The sequence below is a fragment of the Micropterus salmoides genome, unplaced genomic scaffold (assembly GCF_014851395.1).
Source record: "Micropterus salmoides isolate LMB-PRFRI ecotype aquatic unplaced genomic scaffold, ASM1485139v1 Ms_hic_scaffold_20, whole genome shotgun sequence".
NCBI classification, from domain to species: domain Eukaryota; kingdom Metazoa; phylum Chordata; class Actinopteri; order Centrarchiformes; family Centrarchidae; genus Micropterus; species Micropterus salmoides.
The window spans coordinates 13,568,807-13,594,955 of NW_024041151.1; the positions used below are offsets into that span (position 1 = coordinate 13,568,807).

The window sequence follows — 26,149 nt, forward strand, 5'->3', positions numbered from 1 at the left end:
AAAAATTGTTGCCAGCTTGGTTGATCAAAAATCCACACAGTTGATGGCAGCACAACGAATGCTGAGTTCAGGTACAGTCTTTGTGAAATGTTGCTAGGTTCTAGGTCCTGCAAGTTTACACACGTTCAGCACATCACATGCACACGCAGTTATCAATGCCAGTGAAAGTCCCCGTGGAAGCAACATGATTTTGGTAAAATGTCCACCGTTATGTTTCAATTTACATACAGAAAGAGAGCGAGCAACAGAATGTAAAAAGCAAAGTTTTAAAGAAAAGAAATGATTTCTACCAATCTACGCAGTTTTGCCACAGTTCACGGGCTGGGTGAAGTACCCCAGAAGATGCATTTCTAGGGTGATGCACTTGACTTTTGCCATGTTGACATGCAATGTCGTCCACAAATTGGAGGATTTTTTTCCTGGGTTAATTAAAAAGAAGTCCTTTACCAAGAGGAGGAATGGGGGGTGATGATTTGAACATTTTATTTACCAGCAAAAATGCCTATGAAAATGACAAAAAGGTGCCCCACTACATTTCAAATTTGTTTTAAAAAATGTACAGACTTTGCTTCTCATAGCGAGTTGTATCAAGTGTGTCTGTCTGGTCTCAAGGGCTACAGCCCATAAACAGGGAGCAAATACAGTTTGGCAAAATGGTATGAAAAATGAACCATCTGTCTGAATTGGTCACTTTCCTTTTCCCCACCTTGGAGAGAAACAAAAAACAACAGAAATATCTTTTCTCTTTTCCAATCTCCCCTTAAAAGTGACTAATAATAAATTAAAGAGGACCTTGAAGAGATCTGCTTAAAAGACTGTTTGTGTCTATGTATATATTATATATATTTATATATCTCTATACGTGGTGTGAAATAATAGTGTCCAGTTCTGACAGTTCAAGAGGAGTAATTCATTAAGTTGTCTGCATGTCATGCCCCTTGCCTCGGTGCCTTGGGATAAAGTGGGTTGAAGAAGGCTCAGACATTGGTCAAGGGGCTTGTGTTGGCAGGCTGGGAGGTGATGAGGATTTTAAGGTCCATTGTTATGCCTTGCCCTCCTCTACTTTGACAGCCTGGGGTTTGATGGCTCCAGTGCGTGCTGGTTTGACTTGCCCTGTTGAGAGTAGGGGCTCCTGGAGTTTGCTGGTCATGCCCACAGATGATGTCTTGCCCTCACCCACTGCCTTGCGCATGTCTCGCATGGTTTTATTCTGCACAAAGAAAGGGCAGAGTTACTAAGACCTACACCAGCACACCGTACCTTTATGCATCAACACTATCGGGTAAAAACAAACAAACACAGCAGATGCTAAACAGTCTTTTGAGGACGTTCTAATTTGGCCACATAACTGTTACAACTGTCAGACTGTGCAGACCAAGTTATTTATGCTTTTCTGCTAAAGGAGGCATTGGCTTAATGTTTACTATGTTGGTTCAGTTTTATTACCAGTATCAGGAAAGACTCAGCTATCCATAACATTAAAATTCTACTTCATTTACCATAAAATGCTGATGCCATGAACATCACAAACTCTACAGAGATAATGGAGGTCTCATCTCTGACCACTCTGAAACATGTGGAGCTTTATTCATAGTTGATTATAAATATAAAAACAAGTCCTTACTGTGGAAAATAATAATTCTCTAATGAATAGAATTAAGATAACTTCATTAAGATATTTGTGAAACATTGTCATAGTAGAGTTCAGTCTATACACACATAATCATCAATATTACTATTAACAGTATAAAATTACACTATTCAAGATATGTCTTTTAGCAATAAAAATGTATCCCATCAGATATGATAACTATAACTTAAAGTCAAAGGCACACTTTAAAAAAATACATGAAATAATGCAAATAGAGAAAAAGAAAGTAGATTAAATCAAATTACCTATATTTACAGTGGGTGGCTCACCTTCATGCCATCCTCTGGCCCTTTGACAGAGGGCTCGGGGGCAGAGGGAGGGGTGGAGTGGGGAGGGTCACGGCCAGGAGAGGGGTAAGGGGGGGAGCGAATGATGACAGGTTTGTTGACCTGCATGACTGGTCTCTGGATGGGGTTGGGGAAAGGGCCAGTGGTGGGGGGCCGCATGTGCATCACCATGCTGCCTTGAGCAGGTGGCACCTGTTGGTTACGGGAGGGGAAGGTGGGTGGAGGAGGGGGCGAGTAGGTGAAGGGTTGGAGGAAAAAAATGAACACAAAGAATTAGCATTGAACTTTTTAGGGCATTTTCAGACTTGTTCTAAATACTCGAGTTCATCAATTGCATCCTACTGTGTCTGTGTGTCAAATTAGATAATTTGTATTAGGGCTGAACGATTAATCATTTTAAAATTGAAATTGCGATTTGGAAGAACACAATTAGCATATCGTGAAGACAGCGATTAAAATGTAGGTTAATTATACAGCGTATCTGACGTATTTTAAACAGTCACGCAATTAAACAGAACTGGAGGAAAACGATAATGGCGACAGCCGAACAGACAGGCGGCGGCTATAGCTGGTGTCAACTCACACTAAAGTATTTCAGAGCATTTAGCCTGCCCTACATTGATGAAAAATTAACAACATTTCAACGTGTGTGCGCTTCAACTACAGATAACGGCTCTCTGTGGGACAGTTTTGCTCCGCTCTGTGCAGGAAACATATCCCTCATGCAGCATTTCAGAATAAGAGCGTTTTGCCTGTCTGATTTTGCTAATTTCTTCAGCTGTCCTTGATTTTTGTGCTTCCATCATGATTATGTAGGCTACATCATTATATTGTTTAAGATCATAAGATGCGTTTAACCAATCATGTGATTACATTTTCATAATTAAAAGTGAACCCTGGGCCAACATTTTGAGATGTCAGAGTGCTTTTTTTCATTTATTTTTTACAGCAGCTTTCACACTAAGCAGACATACCAAACTCAACAGCCTTATGATTGAATTCCACCAGGTACAGTGCTATAATGTCGTGTCTGCAACCCGGTTTTGTTCAGTCCCTTGCAATGCTTCATACTCCACAGGGAGCATTTCAGAAGTGGAGCACTTTGTCTGCCCGATTTCGCTGAGTTGCTCAGATTTAGTTGATTTGGTAATGATTTTTGTGCTTCTACCAGTAGGCTACGTAGTTAAATGGTTTATTTTTTTGTCTGATTTAATTGTGTTTGACTACACCGGGTGTTTTATTTTGAAAATTGACCAGATTCTCTATTCCGTTTCTGTGTCTGACTTCCTGCTCGGTTCGATCTGCTCTGTGCAGCATTCTCCATAAAGCAGAGCAGAGAGCTGCTTCTGAAACGTGCTTCTGGAGGAATCACAAGCATTGTCTAGAATGGCCTTGCTGTAGCCCGAACATGACACAGTCGTGCCCGGTGGAATCCACAGTTAAGACTAAACCTCTCCCACTGGTCAATGAATAAAAATGCCCTGATTACAGTTTAATAAGTAAGTAAACACTCAAACATATTTATTAGACAAAAGAATACCTGTTGAGTATAATGTGGAGGCAGAGGGCCTACAGGCCCAACAGGACCAGAGGGCTTTCCACTGGGGCTGGCAGACCCAGGCCTGATGACGAGAGGGGAGAAAGAAAATAAAGATAGTTTTAAAATCCTAAATCTCCTAAAATGTGCATTTGTAATACATCATATCTGACTTGTTGACAGAGCGAAACTGCTTATGGAAGGTTCTAGACAGTTAACTTCTATTTTTTGCACAAGTCATTTCCACTCACCTGTAGGACCCTCCGGACATGCCTGGGGAATGATTGGGCTTCTCAGAGAACTGGAAGCCTTTCATTTCCATCTGTGAGCCCTGAGAACAGGGCAATTGTTAATAAACAAACAATTGTGGACTGTGTATTTAAGATAAGAGATGTGTGGCACTATATGAATATCATGGCAACACTGTTTGTTGTAGGATAACATTTTAACTTCTATTATTGCACTAATGTCTGAAAAGAACAGTTTTTGAATTAGTAAGTCACACCTCTCGGCTGCCAGTCATGACAGCAGGCTGAGAGCCAGGTGGCAGCATTCGGCGTGGGGCACCAACTGACAGGTTTTGTCCCTGCTGCAGCTGGATGGACTGTGGGAGGATGAGATGCTGCTGAGCTGAGCCATAGCGCAGCTGAGAGCCAGGTAGGGGCATGGTAACCTGGTGGAAAACAATGAGTTTATTGTAAATGTTACTATCATTTAAAGCTACAGTAGTTTGATTATGCTGTGAAGGCTTATACTTGCTAGGCTAACATGAATGCTATATGGAATTTAATAATTCCCTCTGAAATCTGACAAGCATCAAGTGGAATACAGTATATTAAGCTGTTGTGAAATTGAGCATCAGCAATCCACTAACCTGTATGAGCTGAGAGTCCATTAGCTGGGAAGAACCCATTCCAGGTCCCTGGTTCATTTGGCTGTCATAGACTAGCTGCTGGCTGCCATTCATAGGCTGATAGTGTGAGCCGGACTGTGTCTTGACCATGTCTGACGGCTGCATGCCAGGGAAAGCTGAGTAGGGCCCTTTGAGAGGGGCGCCACCCGAGAGCACCATGGGGCTGGGCTGTGACAGGTTGGGGTGCATGTAAACCTGGGACCTGGAAGGGACAACACAGAGCAGCAGAATGAGTCAAAGGAAAACATATTAAACTACACGGTGGTGCCACATATTTGAAACTGATAATGAGTAAAATGAAGCAAATGATTGACACCAGTGGAAATGGCATGAAAAATTGGTAGCAATACCTGAATGGAGGAATAGAGCTGAACATCTCTTGGGACTGAGAGACAGGTAGACCTCCTCGAAGCCCCAACTGAGCCTGAGCCTGAAGAGACGTGTGTAAAGAGATGGGAATCTGCTGGGCTGCAGCCGCCTGAACAGATGAACAAATGTAACATAATGACAACTGTGCTGATAAACAAGTCTGTCTGTGTGTGTTGGGGGTGGGGTGGGGTGTTCTCTCTCTACCTGTTGGTAGGTCTGCTGCTGGGTCATGGTGGGAGGTACAAGGCGTGGCTGGCTAGGGAAGACATGACCATCCAGATACAATGGGGGGATATGATTACCTAAAGAAGGGACAGGAAACAAGCTTTTAGTTTAGTTGTCCCTGAAGATTAAGCGCTCATCAAGCAAAAATCAAGCCGTTTTACCTTGTATGGACATGGAGGGTGCTACCGACGCCACAGGCATTGGAGGCATGGAAACTCCCCCAAAAGAACTGTAGCTGACACCACTAGATGAGCCAACACTGCAGGGAGGCTGAGCACCTGAAGCACCTCCGCCAGGAGATCCCTGTTCAGGGAGGGACTGGGAGTTCTCCCACGCCTTGCGTGCCGATTCCATCTGAGGAAAAAGGAACATTAATAGTTGATTTGCATGTTTAACATGTTTTGCCTTCATGGGCCCACTTTATTTTTACCCATACTAGCAAGGGCACTGACTATTCCTGTTTGTTACATGTATGAAAAGATATAGGTCTGTGTACATGAGACTGTAATTCAAATACCTTCAGAGTGAGGTCAGCACTGGGGAAGGAGATGGGGTTGAGGTTAATGCCAGGTTGCAGGTGGTTGGAACGCAGCATGGGGATACTTTGATTGAGCGCAGTCTGAAAACAAAAGTTTAAGATCATTCAGTTGTAAATCAGTATAAGAAAAAGACACTTCCATTATCAAAAAAACTTGTAGCACTTAATTACTGATTTTGGCAGTGATTATCACACAGATCTTTAGTGCATTTGGATTATAACTATTATTTATTTAAAAGACCCCACAAAAGTACAGATATAAATCACTCACATTGGTGGTAAGTGCGTCCTGAAGCTTGTTGACAGGATTGGACACAGGCACCGGGCTAGAGCCCGGCGGTAGGCTAAAATCAGAGTCTTTGGCGCTGACCCCAAACTCAATAGGAGGCACAGGGAGCACAGTGTCCACATGGAGGTCCACACCATTGACTGGCGTGATGGGGCCACCTTCCAGTCGATCAACAACTTCTGAGCCCTTGCGGTGCTTTAGGGAGCGTTCATTTCCAATGGGCCCTGGCTTGTGCTGTTCTTTACTCTGCTCTGGGCCAGCATCAGAGTCCTGACCAAGAAGAAGACAAGGCATGTATGTGTTTATGTTTCTCAAAAGGAATCAGTTATCACTTCCGCTACATTTGTCAATAATAATAATGTTCAATTACAGATTAAGAAATATTTAATATTTTTAACTGCAAACAAACAAAGCAGACAGAATATTTGCAGCGTAGGTTCCAACAATAAACTGCAAATACTACCTCCGAGTTGGGTTCGCTCCCAGTGTAAGACACCTGTTTAGTCCATGAGTCTCCCCCTGAAGACTGTACTGAAAGAGCTAAAAAGAAACAAAGTAATGTAATCAATTTGTCTATTTTCTACTCAGAACAAAGGCCTAAAACAATCTATAAAATTGATAAACATTTCTGCCTTGAAAAGCAAACACTTTCATACTTTTACAATAATTGACAATTTACTGGGAATGCACAATTTAAATGATTCCTTCTTTCTGGCTGTTTTAATAAGTTAAACTATTTAAGAGGTTTATACTAATACTAACACAAACAGATACGTTAAAAAAGCAAACAAATAAATGGTAAAGAAATGTCATCGTCATATTATATTTCAGCCATCCTGTCATGTAATATTACAAAGCTAGATTCTGCTATGAACAGTAATTCAGCAAATATGCTCCACAAACAATTTCAAATTACTATAATGTGTCTAAGGTTACTGGTTTTTTTTTTACCACCAATGAAAGCATCAAGAACAAAGCATTGACACAAAGTTGGGTCTGTGCACTTCCTTACAATTCTCTTGTATTGATTGCACTATTTGTTAACTCTTACTTCTTTCCCTAGGTATTTACCCCATTGATGCTGAACGCGCCAATAGCTCTTACTAGTAATTATTGCTGTCCAAATAAATAAATGTAAATGTTGATTACCTGAGCTGTTTGTCTCCCAGATTTCAGTTCCCAGGTTGTTAGAAAGTGTGTCCTCAGGTTGTTCAAGGCTCATGCTTCCCTGCTTTTTGGCAAAGCGTGGTGGAATCTTGGATGTTATAGTCCTGTTCTTCACTGGCACCTAATACGGGCAACAATGGAAAAATGGTTTCCAAACTACACACTTTTTGTTCATCCTTGGTGTGATTAGTGAGCATCTGTATTGTGCATATGTTAACTTACAGCATTTCCCTGATCCTTCCTCCTTCTATCATCTTCCTGTGGGCGTCTTTGCTTTTTGGACAAGGCATCCTGGTATCCATCTGGATTTGAAACAGGTCCCCCCGTGTCCCCCTCAACTGCAAAAAACAAAACAAAGCATGTGGTCAACTCAAAAGCATGAGTAGATAGGTACAAACTGCACTACTGAACATTACCTGTATTTCTGTTTAAAAATCTTGACATGGTACAGCAACATGTATTGTCATCAGGTGTTGTATTTTTAATGAGATTAGCAATCAGTATCTATCCTAAAAATGTAGCAGCATGAATTGTCATGGGATTCTTTTTTTCCCCCCCCATTGTAGATGGGCAATAACTGACCTTTTGAATTGTAACATAAAAAGATAAAATCCAAAAATGACTCACTTGGGTAGGTGCTGAGCTCATACTGGGACAGAGGTTCGGGCATTTCTGTTTTGATAGGTCCTTGCTTCAGCTCTTTGTCTAATTTCTTCCCAGAGGGCTCACTGGACTCCCTCTCCTCCGGCTGCTCTATGCTGTAGACTGAGCCAGAATCATCTGTACCCCTACTGAAAACAGGAAAGGGAGACGATAAACATCAATAAACAAATAAATACTGTGTTGACATAACCAATAAACTTGTATCTAAAACATATTTTTCAGTTTGCCAATTAAGTTCAGCAAAAACTATAGACAACAGGTGGTACAACAAAAAGACTTAAAAAGCCTCTGGGGTATTGCTGTGGACAATCTACAGTGCTGTAATCCTCTGGGCAGGCACAAGCAGTTTTCTCACATTCATCTTGCCAATGAAACTGTGCTATATCCTCATCTGTGACAGACTGCATGGTAAGATGTGCTCATTACCTCAGAGTTGGTGGTCATGGCAGGGGAAACGGTAGAAAACTATAATATAATATTGTGATATCCTGAAACAGTGGCACAGAATGGCTAGTGATGTTTGGTCAAGTAATACACAATTGTTGGCAGAGGAAGTGGGAATGGCATGTGGGGATATGTTTCAATTCCAATCTGGACCCAGGACGCCACAGTTAAATTGCATGAACCTCAGCCAGTTGGGACAAAATGTCACCTCAAACTCTAACCATTGGTAAAAGTTAAGACACGTTCACTATGCAATCCAGAATTTGACTATTAGAATGACCAGCAATATAATCAGTGCTGGTGAAAGGAAAGCAAGGTATCTTACAGAACAATTACAGTTTATCTGTGTAGAGTAAGCATTCCTTATTCCTGTCACTGTGAGAGTTTAAGTTAAAGTATATTTAGATCAAGACAATATCGGAGACACACCCCGTTACATAACAACCAGACCTGAAACAAGACAGTAGAGAATTAAGATTATTCCCTCACGCATAATGAGGCTGCTTCATTCCCCAGTATAAATACATATGGGTACAGGGCAGTATAACCTACAATGACATTGACTTTTTGAGTTTGTTCTATAAATCTCACCTCTTACAAGAAGTCCCTCCATTCTGCCAACTGTCACTCCTGTTAGAGGAGGAGGTGGGGGGATTATCAGGTGCGCGTGCCATCTTGCTCACTTCCAGCAGCGACGGCTCTCCTTTCCTATTCTGCCGTTCCACTAATGGTCTCTGGCTGGAGAAGCTTCTCTTGCAAAGTTCCCTCTTCTCACCAGAGCCTGGTTCAGTGTGGCCAGAGTCTGAGGGAATATCACCATGTCCCTGTGTAGGTGCGCCTCCACTTCCACCTCGCTTCTCTCTCCAGTCAAAGTCGCTGTTGTCTGATCCCGTCTCCCACTCCTCTGTCGGACCATGCTGGCCAGGGCGTCCACCAGGGTAGTGGCCACTGGGCCAGCTTTCTTCTCCACTACCTTTGGGGCGACCAGGCCAGGGGTTTGCAAAGTCCCCATTTACGTATTCATCACTGGTCCACTGGTTTGAGCCAGGTTCGCGTTCTTGTTGTAGACGACGGAAACGCGGAGGCTTGTCTTGACGGGGTGGACGGCGTCTCCTTAACATCTGCCTGTCAGGGTTGTCATTGTCAAAGTAGTATTCTCCTTCACGCTCATCTGTGCCATTTTCTGTGAAGGAGCCCGTGAATTTAGGGGTGTACTTCAGGGTCTCACGTTCAACAGGGGGTCTGCGGGAGTAAGCAGTATCAGCTCCAGGACCATAACCATTTTCTTGCATGGAGCCACCACTGCTATTAAACTGGGGCCCACGGCCCCTCCAAGTAGAAATGTCCCTGGATCCTCCAAAGCCTCGATTATAACTGCCAGTGTTTAGTCTGGGAGGCAACATGCGACCTCCAAAGCCCCTGCTGGCCTTAGACTTTTCTCTGGAATCTGTGGCTGTCTGATCATCTGTGTACACCTTATTGGATCGCCAAGAGTCTCTATCTGCTTTACGGACTTCTACAGACTCTGTGTAACCTTCTCCATTTTCAGATCCCTTCTGGCGTCGCCTCTTGGGCAGTTCCTCATACTCAGAGGCTTCACTCAAGGTTTCACTAACATTTCGCCTCCGGGGCTTGCCCCTCTGGAACTCCTCCACCTTGATGAGGTCCCTAGGTGGTGCTCGGCCTCTGCCTGTCCGCTGAGTGCCACTGCTGTTGTTATTGTTGTTATAAGCCCCTCGGAGATTGTCTCCAACTCTGCCACCACGGGTTCCACCTCTAGAACTGAATTCCCTAAAACCTCGACCGCGGCCTCTACCTGTTCCCCTGACAGCACCAAAGGCCTGTTCTTCATCAATGAAGATCCAGTTATTGCGCCTTGCTTGGGGCTCCCGGTTTTCCTGGCCATCTCTAGGTGACTGGCTCTTGCCACTGTCCCAGGTACTCTCCTTGGGAGTCTCGTCACTGTGGGTGCTCAGAGGCCTATCCATTTTGGCAGGAGCTGGCGATTGCCGCTGCTTCTCTTCAGGCTGTTTCTCAACAACAGGTGATGCTGAACGCCGGTTGCTGGCAGGCTGGTTATCTTTCTTCAAGTCATAAACATTAGTAAGGACTTCTTTCTCCAGGCGGTAAGGGACAGGCTTCTCCTCAGGCTCAGGTTTAGGCTTTTCATTCTCCTTGTCTTCCACTTTGAGAGCCTTGAGAACTGGTTTCTTGATGGGCCCGGTTCTGCGAGTCAAGGTGCGTCCACTGGTCTCAGATGGCTGGCTGACACTACTACTGGAACTGGGTTCAGACCACTGGCTCTGAGGATTGTTGAGTCCTCCATCTTGTTTCTGGCCTCCATCTCTTTTCCAATTGTCCTTGGAGCCATCTATGGTCTCATCATGAGATGCAGGGACATCTTTAAGATGCTTGTCTCTACAGTCTTGTTTTGGGTAATCACCGTCTATATGATTCTGGGAGTGGTTCTGGGCAGTGGTCAGCAAGCCTTGGTCATGGTGTTCTCTGTCTGGCCCTCGGCTCTGGTAAGCATGATGGGAGAGATCATCTTGGGGGTGGGTCAAGCACTCATTGGCCCTCTCTTCATATGACTCCTGTTGGGAGCAGGCCATGTCACTTCTATGGAAAAGAGAAGAATACAATTAAAAACAACAAGAGAAAGAGGCCCACCAACAGGGCCTATTTCATTAAGGAGGGGTTTACTTTGTGAAGCAGGTTGCAGGGATTTTAACACAACAAGAGACCTGTCATCTGGCTGGCCACTGTCTGAGCTTTCATGCTGTCTCTGGTAAGGTGGAGTGAAACTGCGCAAGGGGTAGCCATCTTGGTTCCACATAGGGTAAGGCTCAGTGGAAGGGGTTCTTCTCTCCTGGTGCAGGTTAGGATGGGATCCCTCATCAGAACCAGGACTGTTCAAGTGGTCTTGATGCATCATGGGTTTCATCATTCCTGCTGAAAACAATCGGTGTTTAAATTCCCTGTTTTCCATGATTGAAAACAGCCTGATTTCAGATACAAAAAAGGTATGCGCTCATGTTCTTGAGTTAATGCTCACCTGAAGAGTGGACAGCACCGGGGTAGTAGTCCACAGGAGATCGTCCTTGTGCCATGCGGGGATCCATGAAAGGCGGCATCATCATCCAGCGGGGATCAAACCCGAGGACATGTGGGGGATAGTAGCCCCTCTGGGCGTGGCTTGAGCCAGACGGGGCTGGGTGACCTGACTGCTGCCAGTGCTGCATCTTGTATACTTGTTCCTGTAGTGTGTACAGATGTTCAGGCTGCTCTCAGAAAGGAATTAAAAACTTACATTATAAATTAAAAATGCAAATAAATTGACACTAATGTTTCACTCCTCATGCATGACCCTGTCAAGGTAACTATCACAGCAGCTGTTACCAACTAGTCCAGCAATAGTAGTGTAAAATATCAAGTGAATGATAAGGTGAACTGAAATGTGAAAACTTATGATAGTATTTGCTGTTCTCCTTACATGAGATAACCAAGCGACATCAGTTCCCAAACCAGTGTTTCCCCTAGGATAGACTTGTAGCATTGGAGGTGAGGGTTGGGGGTCCTCCCAAGAAAATTTTACATTTTCCAATGAAAAATATGTAATTTCACATCATATTGGGCCATTATTTTCACCATCTCTCTGAACAAGTAGTTGGAAAAGCTAGAGCAGATAATAAATAAACACCCGAAGATTAGTCTACTGGAAAAACTACCAACATTTAGATTTGGGAAAATATTTTGGTTGGTTATGATGCTCTCCACAGTGATTTTACATAAAGAGGTGGTATTATGCTTTTTCCCCTCTCCTTTATTGAGTTCTCTCTTTTTTGTGCATGTAACAGGTTTGCAAAGTGAAAAAGCCCAAAGTCCAGCCCAAAGGGAGTTCCCATCTCCCACAGAAAGCTCTGCTCTGAACGGTTTGAAAACAGCTCATTTGTAGTCCAGCCCTTCACTTCCTTTACTTGTGACGTCACAATGAAAATGCGTCATAAAGCTTGCCAAGCGGCTAGCGCGGTCAGGCACGCCCTCAAACCAAGCTAGTCTGAGCAGAGGCCCTTTGGCTCGACTCGCCTTTGTTTGGTTTTCCATTGTAGAAATGTTGTACCTGTACCTGCTTCCAGGTACTTTTTTCCCCATCACCTCACTTCCGTTGAGGTTCCAAGAAAGCTGAGGGATACTAAAATGTAACGTGAAAATAGACAGACTGCTGATTGGTCAGAGAGAATATTCACTATTCACTGCATCATCATTGCGTGCACCAGACAGAGGCCAGCAACAGAATGTTTTATATTTTACAGTTTTCGTATGTAATTTCATCACTAAATCCACGTCTGAGAAGTTCTGAGGTGAGAAATCAACTGCGTAGATTTCAAATATTGACAGTTTTACGAGAAGTGATGGCGGAACAAAAATGTGCTTGAATATTTTCGGAGTTGAGGAGCAAGTGGCTGCGGGGGATGCCTGTGCCAACCAACGGGAGGAGCGTGTGAGGACGGCCAGCCGCCCGCTCACAGAGCCCTCTGCTCCTGTCGTCACACAGACCGCTGCAGCAACAACGGCAGAGGAAAACACAGCTGGAAGGTTTTCATACCGCTTATCTGTCTTTACATTGTTGAAACGTTTTAACATAAAAAAGAGAAAGCTGTGTGGATCACTGGTGTGTGTGTCGCATTGAACATTACGTCGCGGCAGTTGTGTGTGGCGTCGCTATGACGAGAAGCTACGTACTATCTCTGGGTACTGTCTGCAATGGAAAACGGAGCAGGGCCGAGTAGAGTCGAGTCTATTGATTTGCGCAATGGTAGCAGTTTTCGGCAAGGCAGCATAGATCGTCAGAACAGTGTCTCTGTTTGGGCCTGGAAATTCACAATCACAACCTGTAAGTATGCTTTATTGGTTGTGAATTATATTTAAAATAAACACGGCAATGTAACTTCACAGACTGTGCGGAGTTGTTTTAAATGTTGGCTAACACAGCTAAAGTTATAACTATAATGCTAATGTTACACCCGATGTGAAAGCGACTGAGCAAACATTCAAATTGTTTGACTAATTTTTATGTAAAAAGTTGAAATATGGTGATTTTTGTAGTGGTTTATGGTAAGATGTGGAACAATGATGTTGTGTGGTTGTGGACATGTGAGTAACTTATACCATCTGCTAGGTTACGGTCTCAGTCTGAAGCGGCTTTGATTTGGATCACACTACCTTCTTTCTTACAAGCCGCCCTTCTCTGCTATCTGATTGGCTAGTAGTCCTTACCTGGGAACTGCGCATGTGCAACTCCCAACAAAGATTTTGTACAAGTAAGACGCATCACTCTGTAGCTCAAGAGCGGAGCGTACAACACATAGGGTGAAAAGAGGAGGTTTAGCAATGTGCAGTATGAGAAAAATATGTTTTTTTTTGAAAATTAAACCATGTAAACCTGTTCTGGTACAACCACTAATAAAAATTTTGAACCTGAAAATGAGCATAATACCACCTGTTTAATGGCCCAGCATGATTTGTGCATCACCCCCTAAGCCTCAACGACAGGAAAACCCTGTTAAAAGGACCTCAGAATCATTATAGATACGATTGTTCACGTTTGCCTTTTGGGTCTTCATTTTACAGCTTTTGACATTTATCTGTAGACATGAATATATAAAAAATAAGCATCGTGAGAAACCACCTCACCTAAAAAACCTAGTTTGTATCACTAATTTGTGTTAAGTCACTAACCTCAGCTCCTCCAGTTACCCCCGTCCTTTCTTTTCCTAACAACCACTTTTTCAGAATCATCTGAAAAATAATTTAGGATGTAGGCCTACCTGGCTGTAGGATACAGGACAGAGCTGTAGGCTACACCAGTTTAGTCTCAGCTTGTACCTGATGTTCTCAACATGGTAAGAATAGGTAGTAATAAAATACAGCTACCAGTGTTTCCCATACGTTAGTTTATTTGTGGTGGCCCACCACAACATCAACGCTAACCGCCACAGATTGATTATTTTTTTTCCTAGGCCTATTTAAAATTATATTTGATTGCAGAGCGCCGTAGCGTGTTCATGCAGCACATCCTCTCGCTTGTCTCCCTCTCTCCCTCATGAACACAGCTGCACGCTGTCAATGTCTGTGACCCAGCTTAAAAAAAAGTTATTATCAATCATGTAAGGAGACTAGCTAATAAGGAGAACTAAGTTAATGTTAGAAAACACCTGGGTTTTCGATGCTAGCATGCAGTATATAGCTGGTAGTCAATATTGACTGCAGCACCTGTCACGAAGATGTCCTTTGAAGAATGAGGGGAGGAAGCAATGAGCGTTATCGTGCATGCACAGTGTTTGAGTGAAAATTTGTAGCGCATTGATATAATAATGATCGTGGCAAATTTTAGCAACGGCGGTCATAATTCAGCAACGTCGCACTATCCCCCTTCCTGAATGCATATAGGGGAAACACTGCAAACCCTCTAACAAGAATAATCAATGGACAATCCAAATCAAAGACAAATGGGTTAAGACCCTTCACAAGGCTCACCAATTCTCATGCAACCATTAAAAAATCCCTGCTTTTATTAACTCTTTAAAGCCCTCTTCTAGCAAGAAGCCACTTACACATTAGAGCATTAGTCTGAGATCAGGACTAGATAGGTTAGAAAGGGCATCAGCTGGCGCTCACCTGCTGCTGCTGCTGGTGCTGTGGCTGCTTTTGAAAGCGAGGTGGGATGAGTTTGGAGGGATGACGTCCATTGAAGTCTCCTGAGGGGGAGGAGGGCTCCTGGCCATCATCCTCAATGCCACGGTAGTTAGAGAAGCTAGGTTCCTCACGGTAACTATGGCCAGGAGAGCTGTCTGGGGGACACTCGTTTCCATCTGGAAATCATTTGATCAAAAACATGCTTAGATAGAGTGGAGAATAAATTTTAGATTTTAAATGTAATCTGTAGGCCAAAATGTACAAGTCCTCTTGCAGTTTTTTTTACCTTTTATGCTGTACTGCCAGTTCTCATGGTGCCCTTTACTCTGTTCCCTGTGTGGAGACAACGGAGCCTCTTTGCTCTCTCCCTCTTTCTGGCCCTCCTCAGTCCTTGATGTCTGCCTTTCAGTCTTCCCAAACTTCTCATCCAGCTTTTTGAGTTTTTCAGCACAGGCAGCCAGCCGTTCCTCACGGGCACGCCTCTCTTCCTCTTCCCTGCGTCTGCGAGCCCTCTCAACAGCCTCCGACAGCTCAGGTGACACATACTTTGCCCTGGCCGGAGCCTGAGTCTGAGACTGGCGCTGGTGATCTTCGTGGTCAGCCAGTGGCTCACCTTGGATTTTCTGCTGGGCCTAGAGATGGAACAGATACAGTTGTACAGTATATAAAAAAATCTTATTAGTGCTGGGCAATGATTAAAATTTTTTGAAAATCATGCATGATTAATCGCGACTAATTGCATTGTTATGCGCAAAATTGAATAATGAATTCTAAAGTAGTGTATTGCGCACTTTTAATTTAAATGTTTTGCTATACACACACATAAAAGTGCAATAACATGTGGTTCGCAAACAAAAAAAAGTAATAAAATATTTCTTGTACATCTCAACTTAAACATTAATGTGATCAAATCAAATATAAATCCAAACCTATTTGCCACTGCATTACCTTTTATAGCTTGTTAAAACAAGTTGCCATCGGAGTCCAGAGCCACGATCATAACAGACACCTTCTGAGCAACAGGTTAACCTATAAATCTGTTATCTTGTTTTTTTTTCTGAACAGGTATCAGCAGAAACATTTTTGCCTTTATCAGGGAGCAGCATAAACAGTCTATGTTCAGTATCAATCTATTACTATTAAGGCTACTAAATAGGACATCAACAGGAGGGAATTCTCATGGCAGAGCATCCCTGCAAAACTAGATGAAGGCCTATCAGGTAAAGTTATGTAGCCTATAATTTTAATTTAAGTTAAATAGGCTAAAGCTGTGTAGCGCACAGAAGCCGTTTCCATGGTTACTATCCATAAAGCACCTACCGTTTACTCGCGCAGGGCTCGTCTCCCTGTCTGATCACCAGAGCAAAGAGCAACCAAGCGACTACGTTGTGATTTTAAGAATGTTCCTAAGACCGACATCTTCCCCGATACTAATCAGTAATAATGATTAAGCTGCGATAACGTTCGATTAAATAATTGTCAGTGTTAATTAATTAACGCGTTAATTATTATAAATATTTATAATGTGTCCTTAAAGAACAGTTTTTAATTAAGAAATGTATTATTAGTGACCCAAAGGATTTACTGATTTTGAAAGTGTGGGTGGTTGGAGGTGGTCATATGTTTATCGCCAACATTGACATTTTACGCCTTAAGGACACCCTAACTTAGTTTGTCTGCTAAGCCCACCTGCTCAATGATAACTTAAAAGCCATAGTGAAAGAAAATATTTAAAATATAGGCCTTAATGTGCAACATGTAATTCATTTTAGAACATTTGTCTGATTTTTCACATTGAAAGTGGATGAAAAGAAGGCATAATCTGTATTTTCACTATGTCACATCGTTTCCACAAGCTTGTTGCCTGGCAAGTAAAAAGTACTCAAGACACATCTCTATGGTTACTGCAAGGTCATCTCTCCCAATTCACAATGACAGTCTCACTCGAGGGCGTGTGAAGGTGCACTGCTATTCATATGCAGTGTAGTGTTGCCTTATCCTCCACAGTCACACAGGGTTTAAAGAACAAGATGTGTTTTAAATGTGGATAACACAATGAGTTAATCTTAGATAAGGGGAGGATGAAAGCACAGCACTGTGTGTAGTTACCGGGGTGTCTGTAGAGAGATATCTGCCATTGGTCTTCCTGGGAGGCTCGTGGGGGTGATGTTGGTAAGAATAATTCTCCTCAGGGCCCTCCTGGGGGTAAGACACCTCACCTGAACTTAGGCAGGATTGGCAGTTCTCTCTCTCCCATTCAGTCCTGAAAAGTAACAGATCAAACTTAAAGCAGACACTTTAAATGATGACAATAATGAGCTATGAGGAAAGAGATCTCACCACATCTTGTTTTTATCAGAGTGTTCTTCTTCGTCATCACTGAACTTGAGCTTCTCACTATAATCAACTTCCTCATGGAGTCCTGAAAACACCACAAACCAACAGTCAGTAGAGCTGTGGGATGGGATGTAAAGCACTGAGAACAAGCATTGCCATCCCATCTGCAGGCTCTCAGCTGGTTAACTGGAAAACACAATGTGGGAGCTCTTGCACGTAAACAGAGTACCATTACATTCATACAGCCAGTGGATTGAAATTAACAACCGTACTTTAGTATTTACATACAAGGCAAGGTAACCTGCGACCCTTAACTTATGAGATTGCATAGATTAATGAACAGAGGTAGCCTTTTAAAGTGTTGAAATTATATTTTAAAGCAAAAGGCACAGAATTATCTGTCAGACTGTGGTGAATTAAACGTTGTTGATACTGATAAAGGTTTTGCCTTAAAGTCAAGCTCTTAGTCCAGAGATACTTTCGGTCACGACAGGACTACAAAACCAGCGAAAGAAACCTCAATCTGCTGAGAATGCTCTGGTAATAAAATTGTGCCTGAATAAAACCAAACACTCAAAAGGAGTAACAAAAGGAAAATGTATCTGGCTGAAAGAAAACCTTTAAAGAGAAAGTCAACGAGCGGTTTCCAGAGGAGGTACGCAAACACATCCTACTTGTTGCCACCTGCTGTGAGCGTTTGCCTAAATTTCCTCAGCCATCGTCTTTTCTAAATGTTTCTTCGATCCTAAATGACAGAAAATCTAATCTAAACCGTTACTGGTTATAATGTACAGAATAATGCACAACATCGCTTCTGACATACATTAAACCTTGCTCTCCTTTAAATGTGTTCTGAAATCTACAGCATAAACCAATGTATTTTCTATTTCATTAATTAGTAAAACTGTCACCTAAAAGAACATGTAAGTGGCTAAGATAACAATGCAGGTTATATTAGATTCTGTCAAGAAAGAATGAAATTATACATATAACTTTCAATTGCTTTGATAACAGCATTATGTAATTGCCCAATGAAAACCCCAAATCGGTCGACCACTACCTACAACTACTCAGAATTTACCTACAAAAGGATGAAGCTTTATTAGAGGAGACAAGGACAGTGAATGCGGGCATATGATGTGTAATTCAGCTATCTTTGCAAACTATGGCGGCAATGCATATTCAGAAGCTTCAGAAGAACCTTAGTGTAGACAAATTAACAGTCTACTACAATTATTTATTTGGCCTCACTATAAAAAGGGACTAACAGTGAAGAAAGACCAAGAAATACTGACCAGCCCACCCATCCTCGCATTCATTGTCAAGCTCATCCAGATCCTTCAGGTCCTCTGGATTTATGATGGCTGGTCGTAGCGGTCTGTCGCCAGGTCTGCGAATGGGCTGAGAAGAGAGTCGCGGTGGAGCACGGACAAAGCGGTTCTCTCTTTTCACATCACCACTGCAATGAGACATGGTAAAAAGACATTAGCCGTTGTCAGATGTTACAAACCTCTTAGTCAAACTTCTTAATGAATGAATGAGTAAACACTCTCATGTGGTGAGTGTACTTACTTGACAAGTTCAGGTTTGGCGTAACTCTGTCTAAAAGTGGGTTTGCTGTCAAATCGGGCTGGGGCTGCAACGGTTGTAGGAACATTGTCTGTACCTGGGGCTTCACGTGTCTCTTTAGAGCACATCTGAAAAACAGCAGAATGAAACAATGTTTTTTGTTGTAGACATACAATTGGCCATCAAAATGATTTTGGGAGTTTCTGGCTTTATCCAATAGCTGATTCTGTGTAAACGTTTTGTTTGTTTTTTACAAAAAGTAGCTTGAATGACTCATATGGTACTTACAAATGCAGGTAACATGTCATGGTAGACAGCAGTAGAAGTGTGGTGAAGCTGATACTGCAGGGCAGTAGGGACGGTTGTTCTGCGGACAGGCTGGGCGGGTCGTAGGGAAAGCTCCTTGGGGTCAAGGACTGGTGACTGAGCCGTCACTACACTAGTAGAGGTTGTGCCAGTGGCAGAGGTGGGGTGAGATGAGGCTGGAGGGGTGCCGGTCTCAGCCAGGGCAGTGAGCTTACCCTCAGGATCTGCTGGCAGGCAGAGGGTCAGGGACGAGGGTTGAAGGTTCCTGCCACCACCTTCCCTCCAGCTCGTCACATCTTGATATGGGGAGAGAGAGATTTCAGAAGCAGCAACAAATGATATCTGTAAATAAATCTGTAATTTAACAATTTGCTTTCAAGACGACATTAGCTTATCTATGAGACTGCCAGCCAATATCAGGGAGTTGACTTACTCTGGGGGCGGAGGCTTGGTCCGGGCCCATACGACGGATCGAAGCCGCTTCTTTCCTTGCCAGCCCTGTCCTGTTCTCCAGCTGCTTTCAGTGTGGGAAATTCCTCGTGAGAGAAGGGCTGAAGTCGGTTTGAGGCCCTTGAACCTGATTTCACCAAAAGAAAAGGCATAAAGAAAGATTTGTCTGACTTAAGGAAACACAAGAGTTTTGCCCTAATTGGCAAAGACACGTGTTAGTCACAATATGGACAGCATACCATTCTGCGTCATTTGCTTTTAAACACAATTACAGATAAATCAGCTGACTCACCATCTTGCTCTACTGCCTTTCCATTTAGCTGGGCCCATTGCTTTGGTCCACCTGTGTTTGTGTTCTGTGAAAATTAAGAAAACCAAGATCACAATCTAACAGCAGCATTATCTCTTTCTGACATTTGAGACATAGAATGGGTCTTTTTTTCTACTTCTAAATAAAACATACTTTCCATAATATAACAGTTTCACTTTGGTATGTTAAAGATGCTGGAGCTTTAAAAATAATTTAAAAAATTAGAGTCCACCTGCTAGAGAGATTTGTTTGTTAAAGGGTGTTGCTCTCAAACTGAGATTGTTAAAGACTGGAAGTACCAAATAGATTCTTAAATCTAGGATTGTACAGCAATTGTTGAGTCACATTTATTTTCACATTTATTTACACGGGTTTTCTTGTCCAGAAGGGTAATTTTCTCTTGACTTTTTGGATATAATGGATATCTCCACTACATTTACAGTTGTGTATTAATTAGCTTCTCATAGATCAAATAAGACAAGTTCAAACGCAGCCTTCATGGTGGTAAAAATCTCCCAGGTTGAACATAACCATAGCAACACATACATACCTCCTGGTTGGCTACCGGTGAGGGCTTCTGAAGATTGGAGACAGATTTCTGTAAAGCCAGCTGCGGCTGCAACTCCGGCAGCTGTGGTGTTGATGCAATAGAACTACAAATAAGAAAGTAGAAAAAGACAATTGTTAGTTTTGCGAAATTCACTGAAATCACACTACAGGTACACTTAATACAAGGGAGGAGTACATAAGACTTGAATTCAATACAGTAAGTTTTTAATCATTAGGTAAAAGCTTTCCAACAACAGCTGACTATTACAAAGCTTGGCCCTCTGAAAATGGACAAAAGCATTTGTTACCTTGCATTCTGTAAATGCTCGACAGTCTACATCTATATGATTGAAAACCACTGACTAGAAAGGCTGTCTGAACACCAAAATAGTGCATAAAAATATAAGAAATGACTTCAAGCCCAGTAGATTTACCTGAACTTTGATTTAACGATTAGATGACAGAGATGAGGTAGTGTGCAGTGTGTTAACCTTGCTCCCCCTTACCTCTTTTGTTCGGGTTGTTCCTGCTTGTTTGCCCATCCTGTACCGTCTTTAGGCACAATAATCACGTTGGGATCGTTTCCTTTGTTTTCGGACTTTAAGCTCGGCAGGTGAGCAGGTGGGGGCATGCGCCGGGCTGCGGCCACTTTGCCAAGACTCTGCAAGCCATGTCGCGGAACTACTGGGAGAGCAAATACAGGTAGATTAAACCAAGAGGAAAGACATTAACAAAAAATGGATCCATTAGGGTAACAGGTGAAATCGAAAAAATAAAATCAAACGTACCTGTGTTTTTCTGAGTTTCTATTGATTTTCCCTTGTACTTGTCAAATAAACTGAGTGAGGAATACTTGCTTTTCCCATCCTTGGACTTGGTTATTTGCCCCAAACGATCGGACATTGCGATGTAATGTCATCGAGTATGGAAATTTTTCTTTGCGCCTCTTCCCAGTGCCTTCTGATTCTACAAAAAGAAGAAATGTCCACCGTAAGTACAGACTCATTGTAGGAACAAAATATATAACCTAGGGGTGGAAGATGGTCATCTACTTACTACTATTTTAGATTCTTGTCACATTGCAAGTATAATAAACTATATTTTTAAAAGAAAAACTGTAAATTGGTAAATTAGAAAAATAGAGGTATCACAAATATTTCATCAAAATGCTGTCCAAATATTGCTCAAAAGCTATTCCTAAAACCACACAATCTAAAATAATTGATTTCAATACTGACCCTTAAATTAACCAAGGTACAACCGAGATCTGTTAACAGAGATCTGTTTTGGTTTTCATACAGAACAAGAGATTTCATCAGTAATAGTGTATATTGGTTAAATATGTTAACTTACTTTTCATTATGCACACATTATCTATATTCAGTTACTACTGTCTATCAGAGAATTATTATCAAGGAAAACTGTTGATTGCTAGGTCTGTGAATTAATCTGAGAGGCCAGGACATCTCGAACGACAATGTAATTCGGTTTTGTCAAATGTCATTTTCAAGGTTGTATGCACCACAATCAAATTCCACTTTCCTCTATTGTTCTGAGATGGCAGCATTATTTTTAGAGGAATATAGCTGAGGAACAAGGGTCATAAAACTGAAAATATTTTTGTGGCTAATCACAACAATGAGATTATTTTTTATTTTGTTTGGGTTAACTGACCATTTAAAATTAAATTAGCTACAGGTGATAAAATCTGTCCATGAAAGCTGTCATTGCAACAAGAGAAACTGAAGCTCAACAGCTAAAAATAACCACGTTTAGAAAAAGGTGGCCGGCCATCATAATTTGTGCTCAGTGTGTAGCACTAATGGTAAAGTATTGTTAACAGTGACCGTTGTCTTTTCAGCCTACCCCCACTTTAGTTTTTTTCTTCTCTACCAACAAAGTACGATCTGAAAATGTCAGTGCATAGCGAATAAAAGAAAGGCAAAGCAAATCTTTATAATGCCAGTTAAAACGTTTAAATCTGACATACACTGTTTGTACTGTGAGCAAATAAAAAAAAAAAAAAAGCAAATTTACAGTAATGCATATGGTTGTCAGTTTGTGGTCAAATGGTTTCATACACATTGTAAACACAGATTACAGTTGTGACCTTAAAAAGATGTAGGATGTACATTGCATGTTGGTGGCCAGTTGGGTACTTTATATAGTTTTTTTGCAAAGATGTGAGGCAGTATGAGGAGACGCATCAGTCGCCCTTTGTCAGTTCCACACAGTGATCATGACCACAGTGGCAGTGTTTCCCACAGAATAACAGTCTACCTGGGCAGCAGCCAGAGGGGGGTTATCGATGTTGGGGTTAGTGGTTATTTCTTATTTAACCATTTTAATTCTACTTCATTTTTGTGTTAACTCTGTAACCTTCTTGAATCTACTCCTAGCTTGCCTCGCCTCTTTCTGTCTCTCAGATTCAGAGTATTTTACACCATCTCTCCCTGTACGTGTATGCTCTGTTGACATTCTCCATCATCAGTGGGGTACGTTTTATAAAGTCAGAAATGACATAGAACTCGTGATTTCCACCTGCAATTTTGTTTTCAGCCACAGGTGCATGCGCTGCATGTGGAGGTGGCTTGTTAATGACTACGCCTATCGAAACCGAAACCAACATGGTACCGAGTGACATCTGCAACAGTACCTGGTCTGTGCTCGTAAAATACCCACTGTGTCCATGTCTTATAACGTAATAGACAGCACCTCTCTGGCCATGACTGCTCTGATCAGTTGCTCACAGCACAGCTTAGAATAGGAATCATACCAATATAGAAAGATACCTTGTGTGTTAAGGTAAACAGTATCATATTAAAAAAAAAAAAAAAAGTGTATATATATATATATATATATTTTATATATATATATATATAGAAGCGGGCACTATCCTAACTCCTTAAATGCACATTGGATAATAAATGGGAAAATGTAATTGGATCCATGTTTACTTCTGCTGAGGAACTTCGCCTCTCCTTCAATTTTTGTTTATTCAATATCCTGATCTGAGGGCAGAGACTCCAACTTCTCTAAGACATGCAAAAGGCACAGTCCTTCGTGTTATATTACTGGTATTTTGTACAAATACATACCTTACAAACAACACTGAGTTGCTGTGATCAAAACCAATGCTGCAGAGATGCTGGCCCCCACATGTCCATAGTGAAGATACACAACGTACCACTATGGGTAAGTGGAAAATGTTTTTGCGTGATTTGACAGAATTTTAACTTTTAAATGGAGTAATCTTCTCAAAATTATCAGACTGTTCTTGGTGGCAGGAAGTAAGTGTCATGACGTTGCCAAGAATCCCTTCTCTTTCCTGGTTGAAACTCGATTTCCATCCATCCTTCCCTTACTGCTGAGCTACTTCATAGAACTGATGCAATATTTGCAGAAATGCCTTTGACTTGTGGCACACGTTTTAGAAAGAACGAACCATGTTCTCATAGCACCAGGTGATGCTTACATAAGCTTTGTTCTGAACCATAGATCATTTGACGAAATCATCAAGTCACATATTTGAATAACATGTAATTGTTAGCTCCAGCACTCCTCGTCACCAAACAGGAATACACTACTATTGACCATGTAATGCAGCAAATACTATGTAAACTTTTTGAGACTATTTATCTGCAAGACGTACACAAAAACATGTGGATAAAATATTTTTTGCCAACAATGTAAATAGAAATCACAAATATAAAAAGACAACTTAGTTGAAGTTAAAAGGAAATCCAAATTTCTTTAAGAGCTTGAGTGAAATATTTCAAATTAGGAGGGATTTAGCTTTATCTACACTTGAATCTGACAACAATCTAGTAAAGGCACTCAAGGCATTAACAAAGGGTCTACCAACTTGTTATCCATAGGCAATCATATTCATTTATTATCTTCAATTAAATGGTTTTGGCAATAAAAAAAAATCAGGTGTGAAATGCTCACCTCAGCATGTGTTCTAGTTTAATGTTTATAGTTAAATATTTTCAAGATGGCTACTTGTGCTCACATTTCAAAGTCATTGCTTAATACAAGTACCAAAACATTAACGTTATATGTGACGAGATGTGGAGAGACTGACACTAGCAGACACACGGCATTCATAATGTGGGCTAAGTTACATTTTATTTATTTAAGTTTATATAACGTTAGCTACGCCCGAACAGCCCACCGCTGATGTTTTTAATATTTATACAGAAACCTATCGAAATTAATATCGTCGTTTGAGCCCAGTACCAGACCATCCATAACGTACAGGAGGCCGCTCAGTTAAAGCTCCGCATAGGCGTTTTACCGAAACTTCTAAGAAAAATGTACTATATGAAGGTCGATTTAGTTACGTATTAAAACTGGCAATGCCTGAATATTCCCTCCAATTGTAATCTCACTTCACTTTAATAATTCTAAAAGGAGCATCAAATTAAACATTTAGGTAACGTTAACTGTTACCGCTAGGTTAGAGATGGAAGCTAACTATGACAACTAACGTTATCCATTTCTTGACTTTGTTTAACGTTATATTTTACATAGACAGCAAAAAGACTAACACAAGAACTAAACTGAATATACTTGTTAAAACTATAACATTTTTTCCCGACCGCAGAATAACGTTTGACCTCTCTAACGTGTAACATTAGTTAACTTACCTCAGTGAAAGCTAATGCTAATTCTAGCACATGAAACTGACACCAGCCAGTCCGCTGCACGAAAACAAAAACAATCTAACGTTGTTTCAACTAGTAAGAAAAAACAAAAACAAAAACAGCTGGACAGTTGTGCATATTGTTAAGACTAAGACAGTAACATAATTTGTGACCTAACACCACAAACTTGCCAGCGATCACTTGTAAAATATGCTAGCTTATGGCTAAACAAAAAATGCTATGTAAACATCTAGTGCTAGTGGCCAAGGTCCTCTAGAGCTGTATATCATTATTGTTACCACAGATTTGACTGTGAAGATGCGGATAAACTATTTCTTTTCTGTTTATTCAAGCTAACACGCAGAAATAATAAAACATAACTCTCACTTAGCATTAGCTAGCTTCGACAGTCGCAGCTAGCGAAACGGCAATCCCGTTAAACTTGCAGTCTAGTGCTCCAATAACAACCTTGACAGGCCGGGGGGTTTCGCTGCATTTTCATTTGAGCTACACATTTTTTAATACACAGTTTTTTTGTAGAAATGTCTGTAAAACACTCAGACTCATGCTGACATCTCCAACCTTTCATGGGTTTCAGAACGGTCAGACGACAGGGATGGGAATGTAGGACAAGGCGATTAAAAATGGCTGCTGCACAGAACAAAGCAACAATAAAACTAGCAGCAGAGAAGACAAGCAAAACCGGAGATTTCACAGAACCATCCGCCTCCATAACTCACCGATTCAATGACTTAGTATATCTTCTGATCAATGACAGTGATATATTTCCTCAAAATGTTGTCTAATTAAAGGATGGATGGCGATTGTAAAGCCCAATCTTCGTAGGTTGAACCGATCGCAGTGTTGTTGCTGGGGTCCTACCCGGCCTGAAAATGAACAGGGGCTGTGTAGCTGTATCGGCTCCGCGGAGAGCGTCATACGTCACTACGTTAGCAGCAAAACACAACGACAGCCTCTACTGGTTGATAACGGTACTTACAGAAACGCCTTATTCATTTTTGACATCACATTAGATTATATGTTTTATTGTCCTTTTCAGGAAATTTGTTTCCACCAACTATACATAGCCTCAAGTATAAACAACATGAACACACCCAACAACATATATCATACATCAGACAGCACATTTATAAACAAATTGACACCATTCAAACATACTTTATTACTTAACAAGTAGTT

General features: G+C 41.6%; 1 protein-coding gene across 9 annotated transcripts; it reads right to left on the reverse strand.

Annotated features, from left to right (window-relative positions):
- prrc2b (proline-rich coiled-coil 2B) lies at positions 1-25,858 on the reverse strand. Of its 9 annotated transcripts, none has more exons than XM_038733070.1 (31): positions 25,690-25,858; positions 21,089-21,266; positions 20,807-20,981; positions 20,302-20,404; positions 19,734-19,797; positions 19,425-19,568; positions 18,974-19,287; positions 18,689-18,813; positions 18,412-18,575; positions 17,120-17,201; positions 16,889-17,042; positions 15,066-15,411; positions 14,762-14,955; positions 11,139-11,364; positions 10,828-11,032; positions 8,675-10,702; positions 7,604-7,767; positions 7,199-7,314; positions 6,959-7,097; positions 6,273-6,349; positions 5,792-6,079; positions 5,500-5,601; positions 5,144-5,336; positions 4,962-5,059; positions 4,739-4,866; positions 4,350-4,590; positions 3,981-4,148; positions 3,727-3,806; positions 3,479-3,560; positions 1,921-2,130; positions 1-1,210 (listed from the first exon to the last, which is right to left on the reverse strand). In XM_038733070.1, the coding sequence occupies exons 2-31, from the start codon at positions 21,201-21,203 to the stop codon at positions 1,043-1,045; spliced, it is 6,693 nt and encodes a 2,230-aa protein (XP_038588998.1). In that variant the 5' UTR covers positions 21,204-21,266; positions 25,690-25,858; the 3' UTR covers positions 1-1,042. The 9 variants fall into 9 exon arrangements, with proteins under 9 accessions (XP_038588998.1, XP_038588992.1, XP_038588996.1 ...); XM_038733064.1 differs by having other exon boundaries at positions 10,828-11,035; XM_038733068.1 differs by having other exon boundaries at positions 11,139-11,340; positions 20,807-20,984.
- Between the last annotated feature and the right edge of the window lie 291 nt (positions 25,859-26,149).

What these genes read in the sequence shown, in the direction of transcription:
- prrc2b (XM_038733061.1), bottom strand. Translation starts at nt 21,203, where the DNA reads ATGTCCGATCGTTTGGGGCAAATAACCAAGTCCAAGGATGGGAAAAGC. An exon ending in ATGACATGTTACCTGCATTT is followed by an intron (nt 18,814 to 18,973) that starts GTAAGTACCATA and finishes GCTGTTTTTCAG; the next exon opens with ATGTGCTCTAAAGAGACACG. An exon ending in TGAGCTCAGCACCTACCCAA is followed by an intron (nt 7,315 to 7,603) that starts GTGAGTCATTTT and finishes TGTTTTTTGCAG; the next exon opens with TTGAGGGGGACACGGGGGGA.